General features: G+C 40.2%; 1 protein-coding gene across 1 annotated transcript; it reads right to left on the bottom strand.

Moving 5' to 3' along the window:
- Positions 1 to 11189: 11189 nt before the first annotated feature.
- LOC113036550 (putative olfactory receptor 13C6) lies at positions 11190 to 12102 on the bottom strand. The gene is given in 2 exon segments (XM_026192967.1): positions 11190 to 11201; positions 11365 to 12102. Coding segments are annotated over 2 exon segments (750 nt in total).
- Between the last annotated feature and the right edge of the window lie 5652 nt (positions 12103 to 17754).

The following is a 17754-nucleotide window of genomic DNA, read 5'->3' on the forward strand; positions in this document are numbered from 1 at the left end:
CAGAGATATTGGTTTGTGAATTTTGGAGAAAGAGTAACACATCATCCGCATAAAGGCTGATTTTATGTTCCACGTTCTTGCATTTTATGCCCTTAATTACTGAATTCTGTCTAATTGCTGCTGCTAGTGGTTCAATAAAAATTGCAAACAGTGAAGGGGAGAGTGGGCATCCCTGCCTGGTGCCCCTCAAGAGACAGAAGCTGGAGGATGTCTGGTCATTTGTTCTAACACAAGCTGTTGGGGAATTATATAATATTTTTAACCAGTTTATGAAAGAGGATCCAAAACCAAATTTGTGTAAAGTTGCAAATAGAAATTTCCAGTTAACTCTGTCAAATGCTTTTTCTGCGTCTAAAGAGAATATTGTAGTTTCTAGGTTTTTACTGTATGAGTAGTCTATCAAATTAAGTAATCTACGTGTATTTGTTGATGAGTGCCTACCTTTTATGAAACCAGTTTGGTCAGGATGAATTAAGAGGGGGGTTATTTTCTCCAGTCTCTTTGAGAGAGCTTTGCAGATTATTTTAAGGTCTACATTTATAAGGGATATTGGACGATAGCTTGAGGGATATACAGGGTCTTTGCCTGGTTTTAGCAGGAGATTAATGTTTTCAGAATTCATATTTGATGGAAGTCTGCCCTTTTCTTTAATTTCCAACAACGTTCTGTAGAAAACTGGTGCTAGAATCGACCAGAATTCTTTGTAGAATTCTGCAGGAAAGCCGTCTGGACCTGGAGCCTTATTATTGGGCATACATATCAGGGCTTCCTGGAGTTCACCTGGTGTCAGTGGTGAATCCAGTGCCATTGCTTGAGTGTCCAATAATTTTGGAAGAGTTATGTTGTAAAAAAACTGATCAATTTCTTTTTTAGATGGGTTTATTTGTGGTGAATACAACGTTTTATAGAAATCCCTGAAAATGTTGTTTATTTTTATCGGTTCATATATTGTGTTCCCAGATGAATCTTGAACAGCACATATAGTTGTTTTTTATTTATTTATTTTTAGCTGGTTTGCTAGAAATTGACCGGATTTATTACCATGTTCATAATTTTGTAGGCGTAGTCTTTGTACTAAGAATTTTGTTTAATTATCAATTATCTCATTTAATTCTAGTTTTGTTTTGCGTATTTTGTTCAATGTTTCCTGATCTTGGTGGGACGCGTAGGCTTCTTCTAGTGATTTGATGTTTTTTTCTAATTCCTGAATATTTTTGTTTTCTTTTTTCTTTTTATGTGATGAGAAAGAAATTATTTTACCTCTCATCACAGCTTTCCCTGCTTCCCATAGAACAGAAGCTGATGTTTCGGGAGTGTCATTATAGTCCAAATATGAAGTCCACTCTTTTTTAAAATATTTAATAAAGTCTTCATCTTTAAGTAGTGATATATTAAATCTCCAGTTTTTTCTTGGCGTAGTATTATTCTTGTGCATTAGTGTTAAAGATACAGGACCATGATCGCTGACAGCTATAGGGTGAATCTCAGTGTCTGAAATGTCGTTCAGCAGTGAGCTGCTGACCAAAAAATAATCCAGACGAGAGTAGGAGTGATGCATCACTCCTACTCTCGTCTGGATTAGGGTATATTCCTTACTGGTGGGGTGAAGGGAGCGCCATGCATCGCAAAGACCAAAGTCACTCATATACTGTTTGATTATATTTGTGGACTGCCAATTACGCTGAGTTCCCGCTGTATCGAGCCTATCCATGTCTTCATTTAGTCCAAGGTTGAGGTCGCCTCCAAGAACAAGTGTGCCATCTAAGTGTTCAGAGAGTGCACTGAAAAAACCATGAAAGAATGAGGGATCATCAACATTTGGACCATATACACTTGCAATACATAGCTTTTTATCAAGTATAGATAGTTTAATGATTAAGAATCTGCCCTCTGGATCTATAACTGTATCGAGTACCATGAAATTAATATTTTTATGTATTAAAATTGCTACTCCCCTTTGTCTAGAATTATAACAAGCTGAGAACACATTGGGAAACTCAGGTGTTTTAAGTTCATTCGAACCTCTAAGAGGTCTGTGGGTCTCTTGTAATAGGACAACATCTGCCTGTAGTTTTTTGAGTTGGTTAAATATTTTTAACCTCTTTTCTCTGGAGCCAGCTCCATTTATATTCCATGTAATGAACCTCAGTGTACCCATAGATGGAGAGGTAAGTGACGGAAGTGACGGACAAGGTAAGCGACTCATGTTGTAACTGACGTCAGACGCCGGAGATTTTGGCGGAAAATTAAAGCAAATGGTAGTTTAGATTTGAACAAATTCATTTAAGCTTCAGTATTACCAAATAGACTTATCAATTGTCCTATAACTAACACTATTTGTCTAAATAATCTCCAACACCCTGGAGAACAACGAGGAGAGTTTAGAGACTCTCCAAGATTATATTGATCAGTGCTTTCAGGATCTCGTGATGAAGAAGACCCAGTGTGCAGCTTCCTCGGCCAAACCTGAGACGCCGTCGTCGAAAAGACAACGCCCGGCAGATTCCCCCGGCTCAACATCGCCAGCCGGCAAAGATATTGCTGACATACTGGAGTCAATCGACAAGCGATTGTCCAGTTTCGACGCAAGGCTGTCCTTGGTGGAGATTCTTCACCGAGAATTTAAATGCTTGCGAGAATCCCTGGAGTACAGCCAGCAGCAGGTGGAAACGCTTGCTGCTGAAAATGCCACGCTAAGGGAGTCGGTGAAATGTCTCACAGAAAATGTTACCCAGCTCAATAGAGAAAATAAAAAAATAAAAGAAACAGTTATCGATCTACAAGCTCGTAGCATGCGTGATAATCTGGTATTTTCTGGTATTCCAGAAGCCGCTGGAGAGGACGCGGAGACCACGGTAAAAAGCTTCATCAAAACCCACCTGAAGCTGCCAGAGGACACTGTGAAGAACATCGTCTTCGATCGGGTACATCGCCTCGGCCCCATTCGGGCTACGGCCGGGAGACCACGTCCTATCGTGGCCAAATTTGGCCACTTCAAACAAAAGCAACATGTGAAAAGCCGCGGCAGGGAATTAAAAGGAACGGACTTCAGCGTGAACGACCAGTTCCCCAAAGAGATCTTGGAACGACGCAGGGTCCTCTTCCCAATCCGACGCGGCTACATCCAGAAGGGCTCCCGCGCTGTCATCGCTGTGGACCGGCTGTACGTGGACGGACAGCTCCACCGCGACCCCAACATCACTCCGTGGCTGTATTAACCTCACACCAGATAAGAATCAGCTACACCCTTTCCCTATCCACTCACACTAACTTGCATTAACATCTGTTTAACTTACCAGTATCAAATCGCTTCTTAAAGTGTGATTTCATAGCAGAATTAACACCGTCATTGGAATGTTTACGTTTTGTTTTTGTTTTTTTTTCTTCTCGTTTTTTTTTCCTCTCTTTTCCCCCTCTTGGTTTTATGCTGCTCACCCCTGTCCTTGGTTTCTTTCTTTACTCTTTTCACTGCCTCGATCACCTGCTTCGACACTCATCCACAAACATCCTTTATTTCGACACATACTTCAGTCAGACAGCGCACACAGTCGTTTAGGACACACACACACTTAAGCCAAGCCTACTCATATTAGTAAATATGCATACACAAAATCAGACTCAGGGAGCATCTCGCCACACATTTTCTCTCTCTCTCCTGCTCTTTATTTATGAACAAGTGACGTATTCTCTCCACCTGTCTAAGCGACGCACACAGCATACATCCCTAGTTATACACAAACATCTATGGGTACACCGACCTTCTGTTCTTAAAGTAATGATGGACTGTCGTTTCTCTTTACTTAGAATTAATTTTATGGCAAGAGTACTGTGTACCAACCTGACTTCTACACAACACAACTGATGTTCCTAACCCCATTGAGAAGGCAAGAAATTCCACAAAGGAACCCGACAAGGCCCACCTATGAAGTGAAACCACTTCAGGTAACTACATCACTTTGAGTGTCAGTGTAGATATTTTCAATATCTTAGCTGCCTTAAACAACATGCATTCTACATAGGGCTGGGCGATATGACCCAAAATTCATATCTCGATATTTTTTAGCTGGATGGCGATATACGATATATATCTAGATTTTTTTTTTTTAAAAGCCATATGGTAAGAACAAAAGGAGAGTTCTTAGTCAAAGCTGTGGCCCAGATGTCACACAGGCACTTTTATTAACATACAGCGTATATGTACATGAAGAAATTACTCAAAAATAAATTATCAGCATTTATTAAATAATAATGCTCCATAAATTGGGCGACCGTGGCTCAGAGGGTTGGGAATCGCATCTGTAACCGGAAGGTCGCTGGTTCGATCCCTGGGCTCTCTGTCCTGGTTGTTGTGTCCTTGGGCAAGACATTTTACCCTACTTGCCTACTGGTGTTGGCCAGAGGGGCCGATGGCGCGATATGGCAGCCTCGCTTCTGTCAGTCTGCCCCAGGGCAGCTGTGGCTGCAACTGTAGCTGCCTCCACCAGTGTATGAATGTGAGAGTGAATGAATAGTGGTATTGTAAAGCGCTTTGGGTGCCTTGAAAAGCGCTATATAAATCCAATCCATTATTATTAAAAGAAAACAATTTTGTTTTTGTGCATAACAAAAAGCTCACAATTGTGCAGTCAAAATGTAAACTAACAGATGCTGAGCATAATAACAAAGACAGAAAGATTTCACAGCTGCTCTATTCCCAATTTCTACTGCGTGACTGACAGCTTTGAGTTTGAAATCCTCTTTGTAACCACGTCTCTTAACAGATGCCATTTATGGTCCTTATACACACACACAATACGGTAATATTACGTTGAAGCACAGTACGTATCACTCCGTGAGGCTCCAGACTACGGTATTTGTAATGCTCCGACAATCCATCAAGCGGTGCGGCTTCATAGCTTACCAAAGTCAAACTAAAACATTTTTTGACAGATTGCTGAGCGCCGTGTAGCACATAAAATCAGTTCACGATCAGTAAGCACAACCAGAATTCATACATAAGGCACACAGGATTAAAAGGCGCACTGCCGATTTTCATTTAAGTCAATCTCACCACTCACAGACTTTCATTAACCTTTATCTAGACGCTTTACATGAAACAAAAAGGAAAGCATGACATTTATACTACACCAAGTTCAACAGAGAAAAAAAAAAGCAAGAGCCACAAATCTATACAAATCTGGACTTTGCATGTGGATCTTAAATTCTTGAATTCTCATCTTGTCTTGAAGCAGATCCTGAAGCCATCAAGACACAGACTCTCTCTGCTTTTTGATTGTGCCTATAAATTGTGTCCATAAAAATTGTGAACAGAATCGATGACAAAGGACACCCACCAAGAATGGGTCTCACATTCTACTGCAAGAGATCTGAGAGTCACTGCAGGTCCCTCTTCTAATGATTAAACCATTTTGGGCTGGTTTCAATGTGTCAGTCCTTGTTATCTGGACATTTCAAAAATGTTTCTCCAGCAGGTGTTCCGCTGACAACAGCAAGTCCTGTGCTTGGCCTCCAAACTTTCAATCTCTGCATGTTTTCTCGAGAGAAACCTGGATTTTGTAAATATTCTTTTGTAAATAGCTCAGTCACTGTGTAAGTATCACTTAAGCAGAAGGGTGAACTGCCCTGGCTGGCTCTTTGTCGACTAGATACTAGGAATAGGATGGGATGGAGGCAGATTATCTGCTGTGGCAACTCCTAATGGAACAAGCTGACAAAAAGCAGACAAATGAAAAAAGTTAACAATGGAATTGGAAACCCCAACTCAACAGAGACCTTATTTCCACTTTTTGTCATCACCAGGTATACAGCCACATCTGTCGTAGTCTTTGTGCCTTACAACCGTACATCTGACTCAGCGTTAAACAGTAGAGCTCTAACAAGAGAATATAACTCTGCAGTGCCACCCATACATGTGCAGTGCACATTCTACATTTTTCTGATTTTCTGTGTCAGTCAGCTTGTGGATGCTGAAAAATCCATGGGAAACATCTCACATCCATGATTTTAAACAGGCTGGAAGAGCTGAAAATTCCCTTTGAGGACTGCTGAGGTCAGTCTGATGACAACGGGGCAAATATGAGGGGAATAACAAGGGCATTTAAGCCAGGCTCCTGGATCAGAGTCCTAAAGCTCTTTTTGTTCCATGTGGAGCTCACTGCTCCCCTAACTGCACACCCTGACTGCTCACACCACAAGCATTTAATTGTATTAAATTGCTCCTTATTACACAGAAACTGCCACAGGTGTTTCCTGGTAGACATTACTATTCTTAAAGTTTGTTTTAAAGGTTATTACATGGTTATTAATATATTATTAAATACAAACAGGCAGTTTTTCGTTTTACAGCTCTCTTACCTGCTTATTACACAGAAACTACCAGAGATATTGCCAGGTAATAAACACATTTTATTAAAGTTAGCTTTAATAGGTGTCTATATGTTTTAAATAGAAACAGCCAGTTTTGCATTTCGCACCTCTGTTTCCTGCTTATTATGCAGAATCTACCATGGGCAGTTGAATGGTAATAACTTTGAAATTACCATATTATTACATTCTTGTTTCTTCCTTGTTACCGAGCTGTAATAAAAAGTGCTACCCAACACATTACTTCATTTTTATTATAAGAATATGAACATACAATGCATGTTTACCCTATGCCCAGCTGGCTTTGCATTGTGTTTCTGGCACACCAGAATGTCCCCTTTTGAAAGTTTAAAAGTTGGCAGAGAGCAAGCCTCATTCCAAAGCATGTCCACTGCAGTTGAGAAGTCAAGAACTGAACCATCTGTAAATTTTGGAAACTTGCTATTTTGGACTGGAAAATAAAATGCTTTTTATTTAATTTGAAGTTTTATTTAAATTTATGGACAGAAGCCATTTTAGTTTTTATTTGAATGTGATATATTTGTTTGATTACTACTACCATTTGTATTACCTAATATTTTTATTTATTTCATTTTTATTCTGATCATCCTCTTGAGTAATATTAAAAATATAGGTGATTATTTTCAAATTCATATGTTTCCTGGGTCATCATTTGCTGTGGGATGAGACTACCAAAATAACTTTTAGGTTTGGCTCTAAAATATAAAAGTAAAGTTCATATCTATGCTGTAGATTGTGCTACTATTTTCCTCCTCTGGCACACAAACTGAAATCAGCTAATTATAGCACAATTACAAGTGGAACCAGTAAGTGGAATCAATAGGTGAGCAGACTAACAGTTCCTAGGAAGTGAGCAACTGCGAACCGGTTTTCCACAAGACTCCTTACTTTCTTTCTTACTTTCTTCTTAAATAATTTCTATTCCTCATCTACTATAAAATTGTTGAGATTGGTTGTAGTGGAGGATTTCAACGATACATGTCGATGATTACTCTGGTCTCACTACCATAAATTATATCAGCGTCATGGATTTTTTTTCATGATGCAGAATATGCATCAGGCCCCACATTTATGATAGGACACACAATGGACCTTGTTTTTATTTTGGTGTAAATATTGACTGTATTTGTTCCGAAGACATTCATTTCTGATCAATACTGTATTATTTTTAACTTATCTTTTCTTTCCTGTTCAGTATCTGGTTAGAACTCCATTTTAAATTGTTTTTCAGTTGATTTTTATTTCCTTATTACCAGTGTTGGTCAAGTTACTTGAAAAAAGTAATCAGTAACTAATTACTGATTACTTCCCCCAAAAAGTAATCCCGTTACTTTACTGATTACTTATACTCAAAAGTAATTAATTACTTAGTTACTTTTTAAAAACACGATTTACAACCTGAAGAGGTGATAAAGAGATAGCTCTTTCAGCCCAATTCTACTTTTTCTACATAATCCATCATACAAAATGTAATCAAATGGAAAAGTCTCTTTTTTTAACTTGTTTTATCAGTTTTAATCTTTTAACTTTATGCATCAAGCAAAAATTTAATTATATGCAACATTTTCTGACTTGAATAAATTAGTTTAACATTTAAACCTATTTTCTACTAGAGATGGCACGATACCACTTTTTTATGTCCGATACCGATATCAGAAATTTGGATATCTGCCGATACCGATATGAATCCGATATAGTGTTTTTTAATCAACAAAACTGTTTTTTAAAATATCTTGCTGCATTTTGCAAGTCTGCAAGTTCATACTCAAGTTTAAAACAACAACTACACTAAAGCTATTCTGTTATACCTGTATACAAAAAAAATATTTCATAGTTCAGCAATACTGATCAATCTAATAAACTTAAACCTACACCATCCTCCCTATTCTGGTATTTTAAAGAGTACTTGGCGTAAATATTAAGCAACCTAACTAATAGGGTTCCAACTCCCAGCAACAACAAAAATAAATAAATAAAAAATAGGGAACCACCCCTCACGTGCCACCTCATGATGCTTAATCGACGTAATCAACCTTAATTTGATGCAGTGTGAAAAAAAATGCACAGAAATCAATTATTTTTCAAGAAATATTAAATAGATTCAACATCTTTCTTCAACAAAATTGCAGACTGCACAGATGGTACCTTCCCAAAGGAAAAGCTTACTAGGGTATATATATTAGACTTAATAGTCACTATATACAGTAATTGACTTCTATTCCTTTTACATCAAATTAAAACTTTAGGTGTCAGATAATTATTTATTAAAAGCTAGACATTTTAAATGAGAATAAGAAAGAAAAGTATGTCTTTGTGCCCCCTTTTCCCTGTTAATGCCCTATCGGCCCCCCTGGCTAAACTTTGCTAGATCCGCCCCTGCACAGTTACCAGCCGTCAGCTACGTAGAAAAAGATCCTCGAGTAGAAAGTAATATTAAATAAATTCTAACAACAGCTGATCAAGCTTAAACGTGCTGCTGTTGTTCAGCCGCTGGTTTCCTCTTTCTGGTGCAAAGTGGGCCAAAAACAAAGAAGAGACACGGACTCGCGACAGAAAAGCCGATCAGCTGATCATTAAGCAGTTTCACGATTGAAGTAGCAGCCGGAGAGCGAGAGGCAGTCGCTTGTTAAGCTTAACGTGGGAATGCTTTACAAACATTCAGAGATGGACTTACACACTTGCTTTACTTCTCTCGGGGATAACTTTGTCGGAGATGAAATGCCGGGTTGCTAGCGAAGCTCCAAATGCTATCCAGACCACCGACAGGTCCCGCATGCCACAGCCGCTCTATCACGTGATGCATACTGCTCCGACGTGCTAACGTTCTGAGGTGAGTTACGGCGTGTTGCAAGTTTTGTGAGGTGCTTTCGTGATATTTAATGGATCGGATTACATTTTTTATTTTTCTCCGATATCCGATCCAGTAATTTAGGTCAGTATCGGACCGATACCGATACGTAATATCGGATCGGTCCATCTCTATTTTCTACACATTCCAGCACATAAAATAAAATATTTTTTGTGTTTACACTCACTCTTTCAAATAGATGCAAGTAAAACACAGCAGAAAATAAATAAAGTCAAAGACTCAGCGGTCCTGTTGCTCTATTTTCACCTGTAAAACAGGACTGCGGTAGGCGGAGGGTTACCCTGGTGCAGGTGTGCCGTGGTCAGTTGAAGAATCCGCGAGTTTCTCTGTGAATTTCCCATTACGTCGTAGCTACTCGGTGCTTGCTCGGAAGTTTAGGGGGGGTTTTTCGCTGTAAAAAGACGTTTTCTTCCCACGCACGATGGACGCTAATGTTTTTGTCACTTTTTATGGAATCAAACTCAAAGTAAGGTCAGTACTTCCACGCTTTCAACGCTGCACGCTCATACTCTCTCCCATTGTTGATCTGCACACAGCTGTTGTCTCTAACGGCGCACTCGCTTACGTCACTGTCATGAGACATTCTTGCAAAAAATCACGGTTTTAGTAACGCAGTAATGCAGCGTTCCTACGGGAACGTAACGGTAATCTAATTACCGTTTTTGCAATAGTAATCCTTACTTTACTCGTTACTTGAAAAAAGTAATCAGATTACAGTAACTGCCCATCTCTGCTTATTACAATGTTCTCTTACTTGCTCTTTTGCTCTTGCCTTGTTTAATTAACGTATGTCCTAATAAAGTTGTTTTAATGCCATCCCCTCAGATAAATCATGATATTTGCTTTTTAAAAGTTATTTTCTGTAAAAAAAAAAAAAAAAAAAAAAGTTGACATCAAGTATTTTGGCACATTCACCTCCTTCCAGGGTTTTAATAGTTTTGCAATTTTCATTAGTTTTTATTTTTATTTAGTTTTGACTTCAGATTTTCAATTTTATATCAGTTTTAATTAGTTTTTACCAATTGTTTGCTAGTTTAGTTTAGTTTTTATTTTTTTGAAAATAGTTTCAGTTTAGTTTTGATTAGTTTCAGTTATAGTTTTAGTTGTGTTTGCAATAATTAAGTGTAACAAAATCCCAGTTTCATCATATCAGTCATGCTCTTCTGCTTATCCTTGGGTATGTTGCTATTCCAGCTACCATACCCTGCACCCTGGACAGGTCGCCTGTCTGTCGCAGGGCTAACATGCAGAGACAGACAACTCACATTCCCACCTATGGGTTCTTTAAATAAATAAATAAATAAATAAAGGCAGATGAACAACCATTGATACCAGGCAACTATAAAATGTATATCTTGGCCCCAATGAGACTATTAATTCTTGCAGCACCGGGTGTTCGTAATTTTGGTTCAAGTGAATTGATAAACTTTTTGAAGGCAATTGACTCACACAGTTATTTAGATGTCCCCGTCCTGTTGTCTCGGGATGCATCACGCTGCCTTGCCTGGGGTTAGCTTCTGTTTTCTGGGGATGAGGGTTGAGTGTGCTCCCTTACCTTCTCAAGGTAAGCTAGGTTAGCCTTCTTGTGTTAGCTTTTCAACTGCACTTTAAGGTTTGTGGGATTTTTTTCCCTTTAGAAATGTCCCTCATAATTTGTCTCTTTCCACTACAAGACACTTGCTTGATCCAAAACACAGTCATATTCAAAGTAATCCCAAATTGGACTCTGGAGCTTTCTCCCGACTTTTCCTCTTTTTTTCGGTACCAGTACTAGATTAATTTTGTTGTATTTATCCGCGACACATTAAAGGCCGGTCCGTGAAAATATTGTCGGGCATAAACCGGTCCGTGGCGCAAAAAAGGTTGGAGACCGCTGAACTAATGGACATAACGAGACACAAACCTACAAAGTAAAACAGGAAACTCACAGACTCTTTTACACTACCAACTGGGGACACGAACAGAACACAGAGGAGAGGCACAGGTAGGGATGATAGAAACACACAACTCAAACCCTAAGAACAAATACAAAATCAGAATAAACTAGAAAAATGATAATGATAAACTTAAAGCACTGGGTCAGCAACCCAGGACCATGACAATAAACATACTACACAAATCAGGTGACTCACAAGAGTGCTTCCCAATTTCATTCTGTCATTATTTGATGATAATTTCACAAAAAACAAGATCACACAATATGAAAGACAAATGAAAGTGAATGTGAAAAATAACAGAATAAATGATACAATGACACCTTGATTGAAATATTTCTCTGGGTCAACACAAGTGGTTCGTAATACAGCAGCATAGTCACAGAAAGTGTACCTAAGCCTCAAGGTGGAATGAGGGAGAAGGACAACTGTTGCAGGTGAAACAGCCACTAAATTAGAGGCAACAATCCACAGAATGTATGTAAGTACCATTATACGTGTATTTGTTAAATAACTATGGTACCGAAGAGGATAAATTATACCTATTCATCGATCAAATTCCATAATTGTTAAAGAAAACATCTCCATTGTTGCTCCCAGCTGGAAAACACACATTTGAATTAAACACTCCACATATGATATGGTGTTAACACCAGCAAGAAGAACCCCGATCATTGTTGGAGTGGCACTAGAGGTATACAGTATGTCAACAACAGCAAGATTGCAAAACAGAAGATACATTGGTTTATGTAACTGCTTGTCAGAAACAATGAAGATGATATTGACCAAACTGCCAGTAACAGCTAGTAAATAAGTTATCAGCATAACCACACCAACTGCTACAGGCCTTTTGACTGTGTCAAACCCACCTATAATGAAATAAGTTAGTTTGATTGAAGCATTCTGTAAAGACATATTTAACAAATATTAAATTTGTTAAATTTGTTGTTAGACAAATAAACTAAAAACCAGCAACAAACAACTTAAACATAAACAATTACAAAGAAAGAACAGCGCGGTGAGAGATGCCAAACGCCAGTACCGGGAACGTGTGGAGTCCCACTTCCACCAGGGCGACACACGGAGTATGTGGCACGGACTACGCACCATTACGGACTACAAAGCCAGGGACACTGCGCTGATCAACGCTGACTCTGCATTCACCAACGAGCTGAATCAGTTCTACGCCCGTTTCGAGGTTGGCCAGGCGGCTATTGCTATCTACCGCCTGACTACCGAGGACAGTGACGTCATCAGCGAGAGACCGGTGACCAGCATCGCGGAGCATGACGTCCGAGCGGCACTGAGGAGAGTGAACACAAGGAAAGCGGTGGGGCCAGACGGCATCACCGGCCGTCTGCTGCGCTGCTTTGCTGACCAGCTAGCAGGTGTGTTCACTTACATCTTCAACGAGTCCCTGGCGAAGTCTGTGGTCCCCACATGCTTCAAAAGATCCACCATCATCCCTGTGCCCAAGAACAGCAAACCCTCATCCCTGAACGATTACCGGCCAGTTGCACTGACCTCGGTAGTAATGAAGGTGTTTGAGAGGCTGCTGAAGAACATCATCTCCTCCTCCATCCCAGACACCACAGATCCGCTGCAGTTCGCCTACAGATCCAACAGATCCACAGAGGATGCCATCGCCCACGTCCTACACACCACTCTCAGCCATGTGGACAAGGAACAGGGTAACTATGTGCGAATGCTGTTTGTTGATTACAGTTCAGCGTTTAACACAATAGTGCCCTGCAGACTGTTCACAAAGCTGAGGGATCTGGGACTTAACAGCCGTTTGTGTGCATGGGTGTTGGACTTCCTCACTGGCAGAACTCAGGTGGTGAGGGTGGGCAGGTGCTTCTCCAACAGCATCACCATCAACACAGGAGCACCTCAGGGATGTGTCCTCTCGCCACTGCTCTACTCCCTCTACACTTCAGACTGTGTGGCCACCCATGGCTCCAACACCATTGTGAAGTTTGCTGACGACACAGTGGTGTTGGGTGCCATCTCCAACAACAATGAGACGGCCTACATGGATGAAGTGAAGAATCTGGCATCGTGGTGCCAGGACAACCACCTCCAGCTGAACGTCAGCAAGACCAAGGAGCTGGTGGTGGACTTCAGAAGGGGTCAGCACAGAGACTACAAGCCCATTATCATCAATGGAGCTCCAGTGGAGAGGGTGCAGTCCTTCAAGTATCTTTGTGTCCACATCTCCTCAGACCTGACATGGGCTGCCCACATTCAGGTCCAGACCAAAAAGGCTAGGCAGCGCCTGTATCACCTATGACAACTGAGGAAGTTCAGGGTCTCTCCAAAGATCCTCAGGATTTTCTATACAGGCGCTGTGGAGAGCATCCTCACACAGAACATGACATCGTGGTTTGGGAACAGCTGTGTGAAGGACCAAAAAGCTCTCCAGAGAGTGATCCGTACAGCAGAACGCTGCTGCAGGATTGCTCTCCCCCCGCTTCAGGACACCTACACCAGGGCCCTATTTCAGGAAGCCGGTTTAGAAAACTCAGAGTGAAAAACGATACTCAGGGTTGAGTAACCCCGAACTGTCCAACTCGGAATATTCGGTTTCAGAAAGGCTGATAACAAGTAGTTCAATCAACGCGGAGTTGCTTTAACCCCAAGTTAAGCACGCGCACGAGGATACATAAAGCCCTGATTAGTGAAGCACAGATTAAGTGAGTCACCATGGAGACGGAGGGAAAGAAGGCGCAGTCAATGTATTTTACAGCGCTTGACGCCGAAATTCTGATGGCAGCATATGCCGATAACATGCAAATTTTGCAGAAAAAAAGTAACACAGCCACAGCTGCAAAAAAAAGGGAGCATGCATGGCAAAACATAGCCGACAGAGTCAATGCGTAAGTGTTAATTTAAACATTGATCTAGGGATTTCCACCCATTTAACACGTTATTTTATTATATGTTAGTTTATTTTATATGTTATACATTTTATTTTGTGATGTGATGTGAGCGCAGGTGCAACCCAACAAGCCCCAAACGTCCCTGGCAGCAAGTAAAAATGAAATATAAAAATATAGTCCAAACAGGTGAGGTGTAATTGTATTATGAGCCATAGTGCTTGGTCTGTTTGTCCGATGTAAATCAATTGCAGTTAGAGGCTACATTAATTTCCTTTCTGTAAGCACTTATTGAAATTATCTGAGCACATTACAAGTACATATTTGCTTACTCTGTATGCTCAAATGTGACCCCGTTATAGCCAACAGAAAAAAAGCGGAGGCCTGAAAAACAGGTGGGGGTCCTCCACCACCACCACTCACAGAGGCTGAGCAGTTGGCCCTCAGCCAAAACAGTGGGCGCCCTGTGGCTGAAGGCATCTCTGCGGGGACATCCTCTGAGTCAATAACCCCGCAAGACACAAGTGCCTACATAAGAGGTAAATTCAAAATAATACATGATGTGCATACATCCTTTCTTCACAGTCACCTTTGCAGTGCTACTCATTCATTTGATAAACTCTTTACCATAATGAATTTTTTTGTAGTGAAGTTATTTTCCTACTGATTTTGCCTTCCCTCAGTCTTGGTTGTCTTTGAGAGCATAATGACAATGAAGTGTAAGATGATTGGTATATGTTTGTTAATTGCCATTTGGTCCCTTGTAAGTTATAAGTGACCTGTATAAACCTCATATTCTATCAGTTGATGGTGTACTGCATCTGGTGCAGCCTCCTGTTGAGCCAGACCAATATGCAGTTGTGAGTACTCTTAATACTCCACAGATTATATGAGTTTACAGTAGAACAGCAATGTTGTTTATTTCTTTACTACAGGAAAATAATGAAGAAACATTGACAGCTGTTACAGAGGAGGAAGCAACAGAGACACTTTATGAGGTTTACATCTTTTAATACTTTGTGTACAGGAAACACAGGCGACCAATAAAGCCAGTTGAACAAAAAATCTGTTTTTTCGTCTTTCAACATGTTGAGGTGATGGGTCAAAGGAAATGATTGTGACATATACCATACCATACCATACCAACTTTATTTCTAAAGCACTTTAACATAAAACCAGAGTTTCACAAAGTGCTGTACATGTTAATAGCATACGTAAAGAAAATTAAAATGAGATACGATAAAATAAATAGATACAATAAATTGAAACATGTTAAAACAAATTGAGTCAACCCCTCTAATCAATGCCAAAGGCTTCAGCGAATAAATATGTTTTAAGAAGACTTTTAAATTCAGAGAGAGAAGAGGCCTGCCTAACATGCAAGGGCAGATCATTCCACAACTTTGGAGCAGCTACAGCAAAAGCACGATCACCTTTAAATTTATACTTAGTTTTCGGTACCTTAAGGAGCTGCTGATTGGCGGACCTAAGGGAACGGGCAGGTGTATATGGTTGTAGTAGCTCCGAGAGGTAGGGGGGGCCAGGCCATTAAGAGATTTAAAAGCAAATAAGAGAATTTTAAAAACAATCCTAAAATGTACAGGTAGCCAGTGGAGTGAAATTAAAATAGGGGTAATGTGCTCAAACTTTTTTGTTCCAGTTAAAAGACGTGCTGCAGCATTTTGCACAACCTGCAGGCGCCTAATGGACGCATCACTAACCCCAAAATAAAGTGCGTTACAATAATCCAGCCTAGAAGTAACAAAGGCATGGATTACTGTCTGAAAATGCTGTTTCGATAAGATAGGCTTTATTTTGGCTAATTCCCTCAAATGAAAAAAGCTAGATCTTACAACAGCTCTGACCTGGCTTTCAAGTTTAAGATTTGCCTCTATTTTAACTCCCAGATTAGTGATGACTGGTTTAACATACTGTGCCAGTGAACCAAGATCTATAATAGTGGCCTCAGAAGCGCCACCAAAAACCATCACTTCTGTTTTCTGTTCATTAAAATGTAAAAAGTTCAAAGCCATCCAAGTCCTTATTTCATCAAGGCATCTGAGCAGCGGGTCTACTGAGAAGCCATTTATCTTTTTAAGTGGGAAATAAATCTGGGAGTCATCGGCGTAGCAGTGGAAAGAAATCCCATGTTTCCTGAAAATAGACCCAAGGGGTAGGAGATATAGAGAGAAAAGAAGCGGGCCTAAAACTGAACCCTGTGGAACCCCACATTGAAGAGAAGCAGTAGAGGATACAAACTCCCCTAGTTTCACAGAGAAAGTTCGCTCTGCCAAATAGGATCTGAGCCACTGCAGTGCGGTACTCCGCATACCCACCAACTGCTCTAAACGGGAAATTAAAATATTATGATCCACTGTATCAAAAGCAGCAGTTAAATCTAACAGCACAATAATAACACAGTCACCTGAGTCATTTGCCAAAAACACATCATTAAAAACTCGTAAAAGGGCAGATTCAGTACTATGTAAAGCTTTAAAACCAGATTGGAAAACTTCTAAAATACCGTGTTCTTCTAGGAAGGACATTAATTGCTTGTAAACTACCTTTTCAAGAATCTTTGAGATAAAAGGCAGTTTGTCCCCTCCTGTTGAGCCAGACCAACATGCAGTTGTGAGTAATACTCCACAGATTATATGAGTTTACAGTAGAACAGCAATGTTGTTTATTTCTTTACTACAGGAAAATAATGAAGAAACATTGACAGCTGTTACAGAGGAGGAAGCAACAGAGACACTTTATGAGGTTTACATCTTTTAATACTTTGTGTACAGGAAACACAGGTGACCAATAAAGCCAGTTGAACAAAAAATCTGTTTATTCTTCTTTCAACATGTTGAGGTGATGGGTCAAAAGAAATGATTGTGACATATGGTGTCTCTGACTGCTCTTCCATCTTGTATGTCCGTGGGAGGGTCAGGATGTTCATGGTTTGGATCACTGCTGATGTTTGGTTCAGAAGGACAGTGTTCTCCTCTAATTGTGGCAATGTTGTGAAGAATCACACATGCCACAATAATGTCACATGCCCTTTCTGGGGTGACCCTGAGTCTTTGCAGGCACTGGAACCGGGCCTTAAGCATTCCGATAGTCATTTCAATTCTGGCTCTTGTCCTGCAATTAGCCAGATTATATCGCTGCTGTGGGCCCGGTTCAGGGTCAGGGTAAGGGGTAAGCAAATAGGGTAAACATGGATACCCCCTATCACCAAGCAAGTAGCCAGTGAACTCTCCTAAGACAGAAGGGTACACTTCAGTTCAAATGTCCCTGAAGCAATTGGTCTTTATATATTTTAAAGTATTCTCAACTCACCATGTCCAAATTTTGTGCTCAGTGTACATTCACGGAATATTTGTGAGTCATGGACAGAGCCTGGCCACTTGGCTTCCACATTTGTGATAATGTTGGCAGCATCACATATGATCTTCACAGTGCAGAGAACACAAATTAGCATCCATTACTATAATGAAATAATTTGTTAGTTTGACATGCTACAGGGAACTATGTACCTGCACATTAATGCTGTGGAAAGACTTCCTGTTCACATAGTCTCCTTCATTTACTGAAGGAGCAATGATTGGAATGTGAGTACCATCTGTACAGCCAATCACGCCTGGGAACCCTGAAAATAAATGTGCAATTTAAGTAGTAGTCCAAGTATCACCACATC

The sequence above is a fragment of the Astatotilapia calliptera genome, chromosome 14, assembly GCF_900246225.1.
Source record: "Astatotilapia calliptera chromosome 14, fAstCal1.2, whole genome shotgun sequence".
NCBI lineage: Eukaryota > Metazoa > Chordata > Actinopteri > Cichliformes > Cichlidae > Astatotilapia > Astatotilapia calliptera.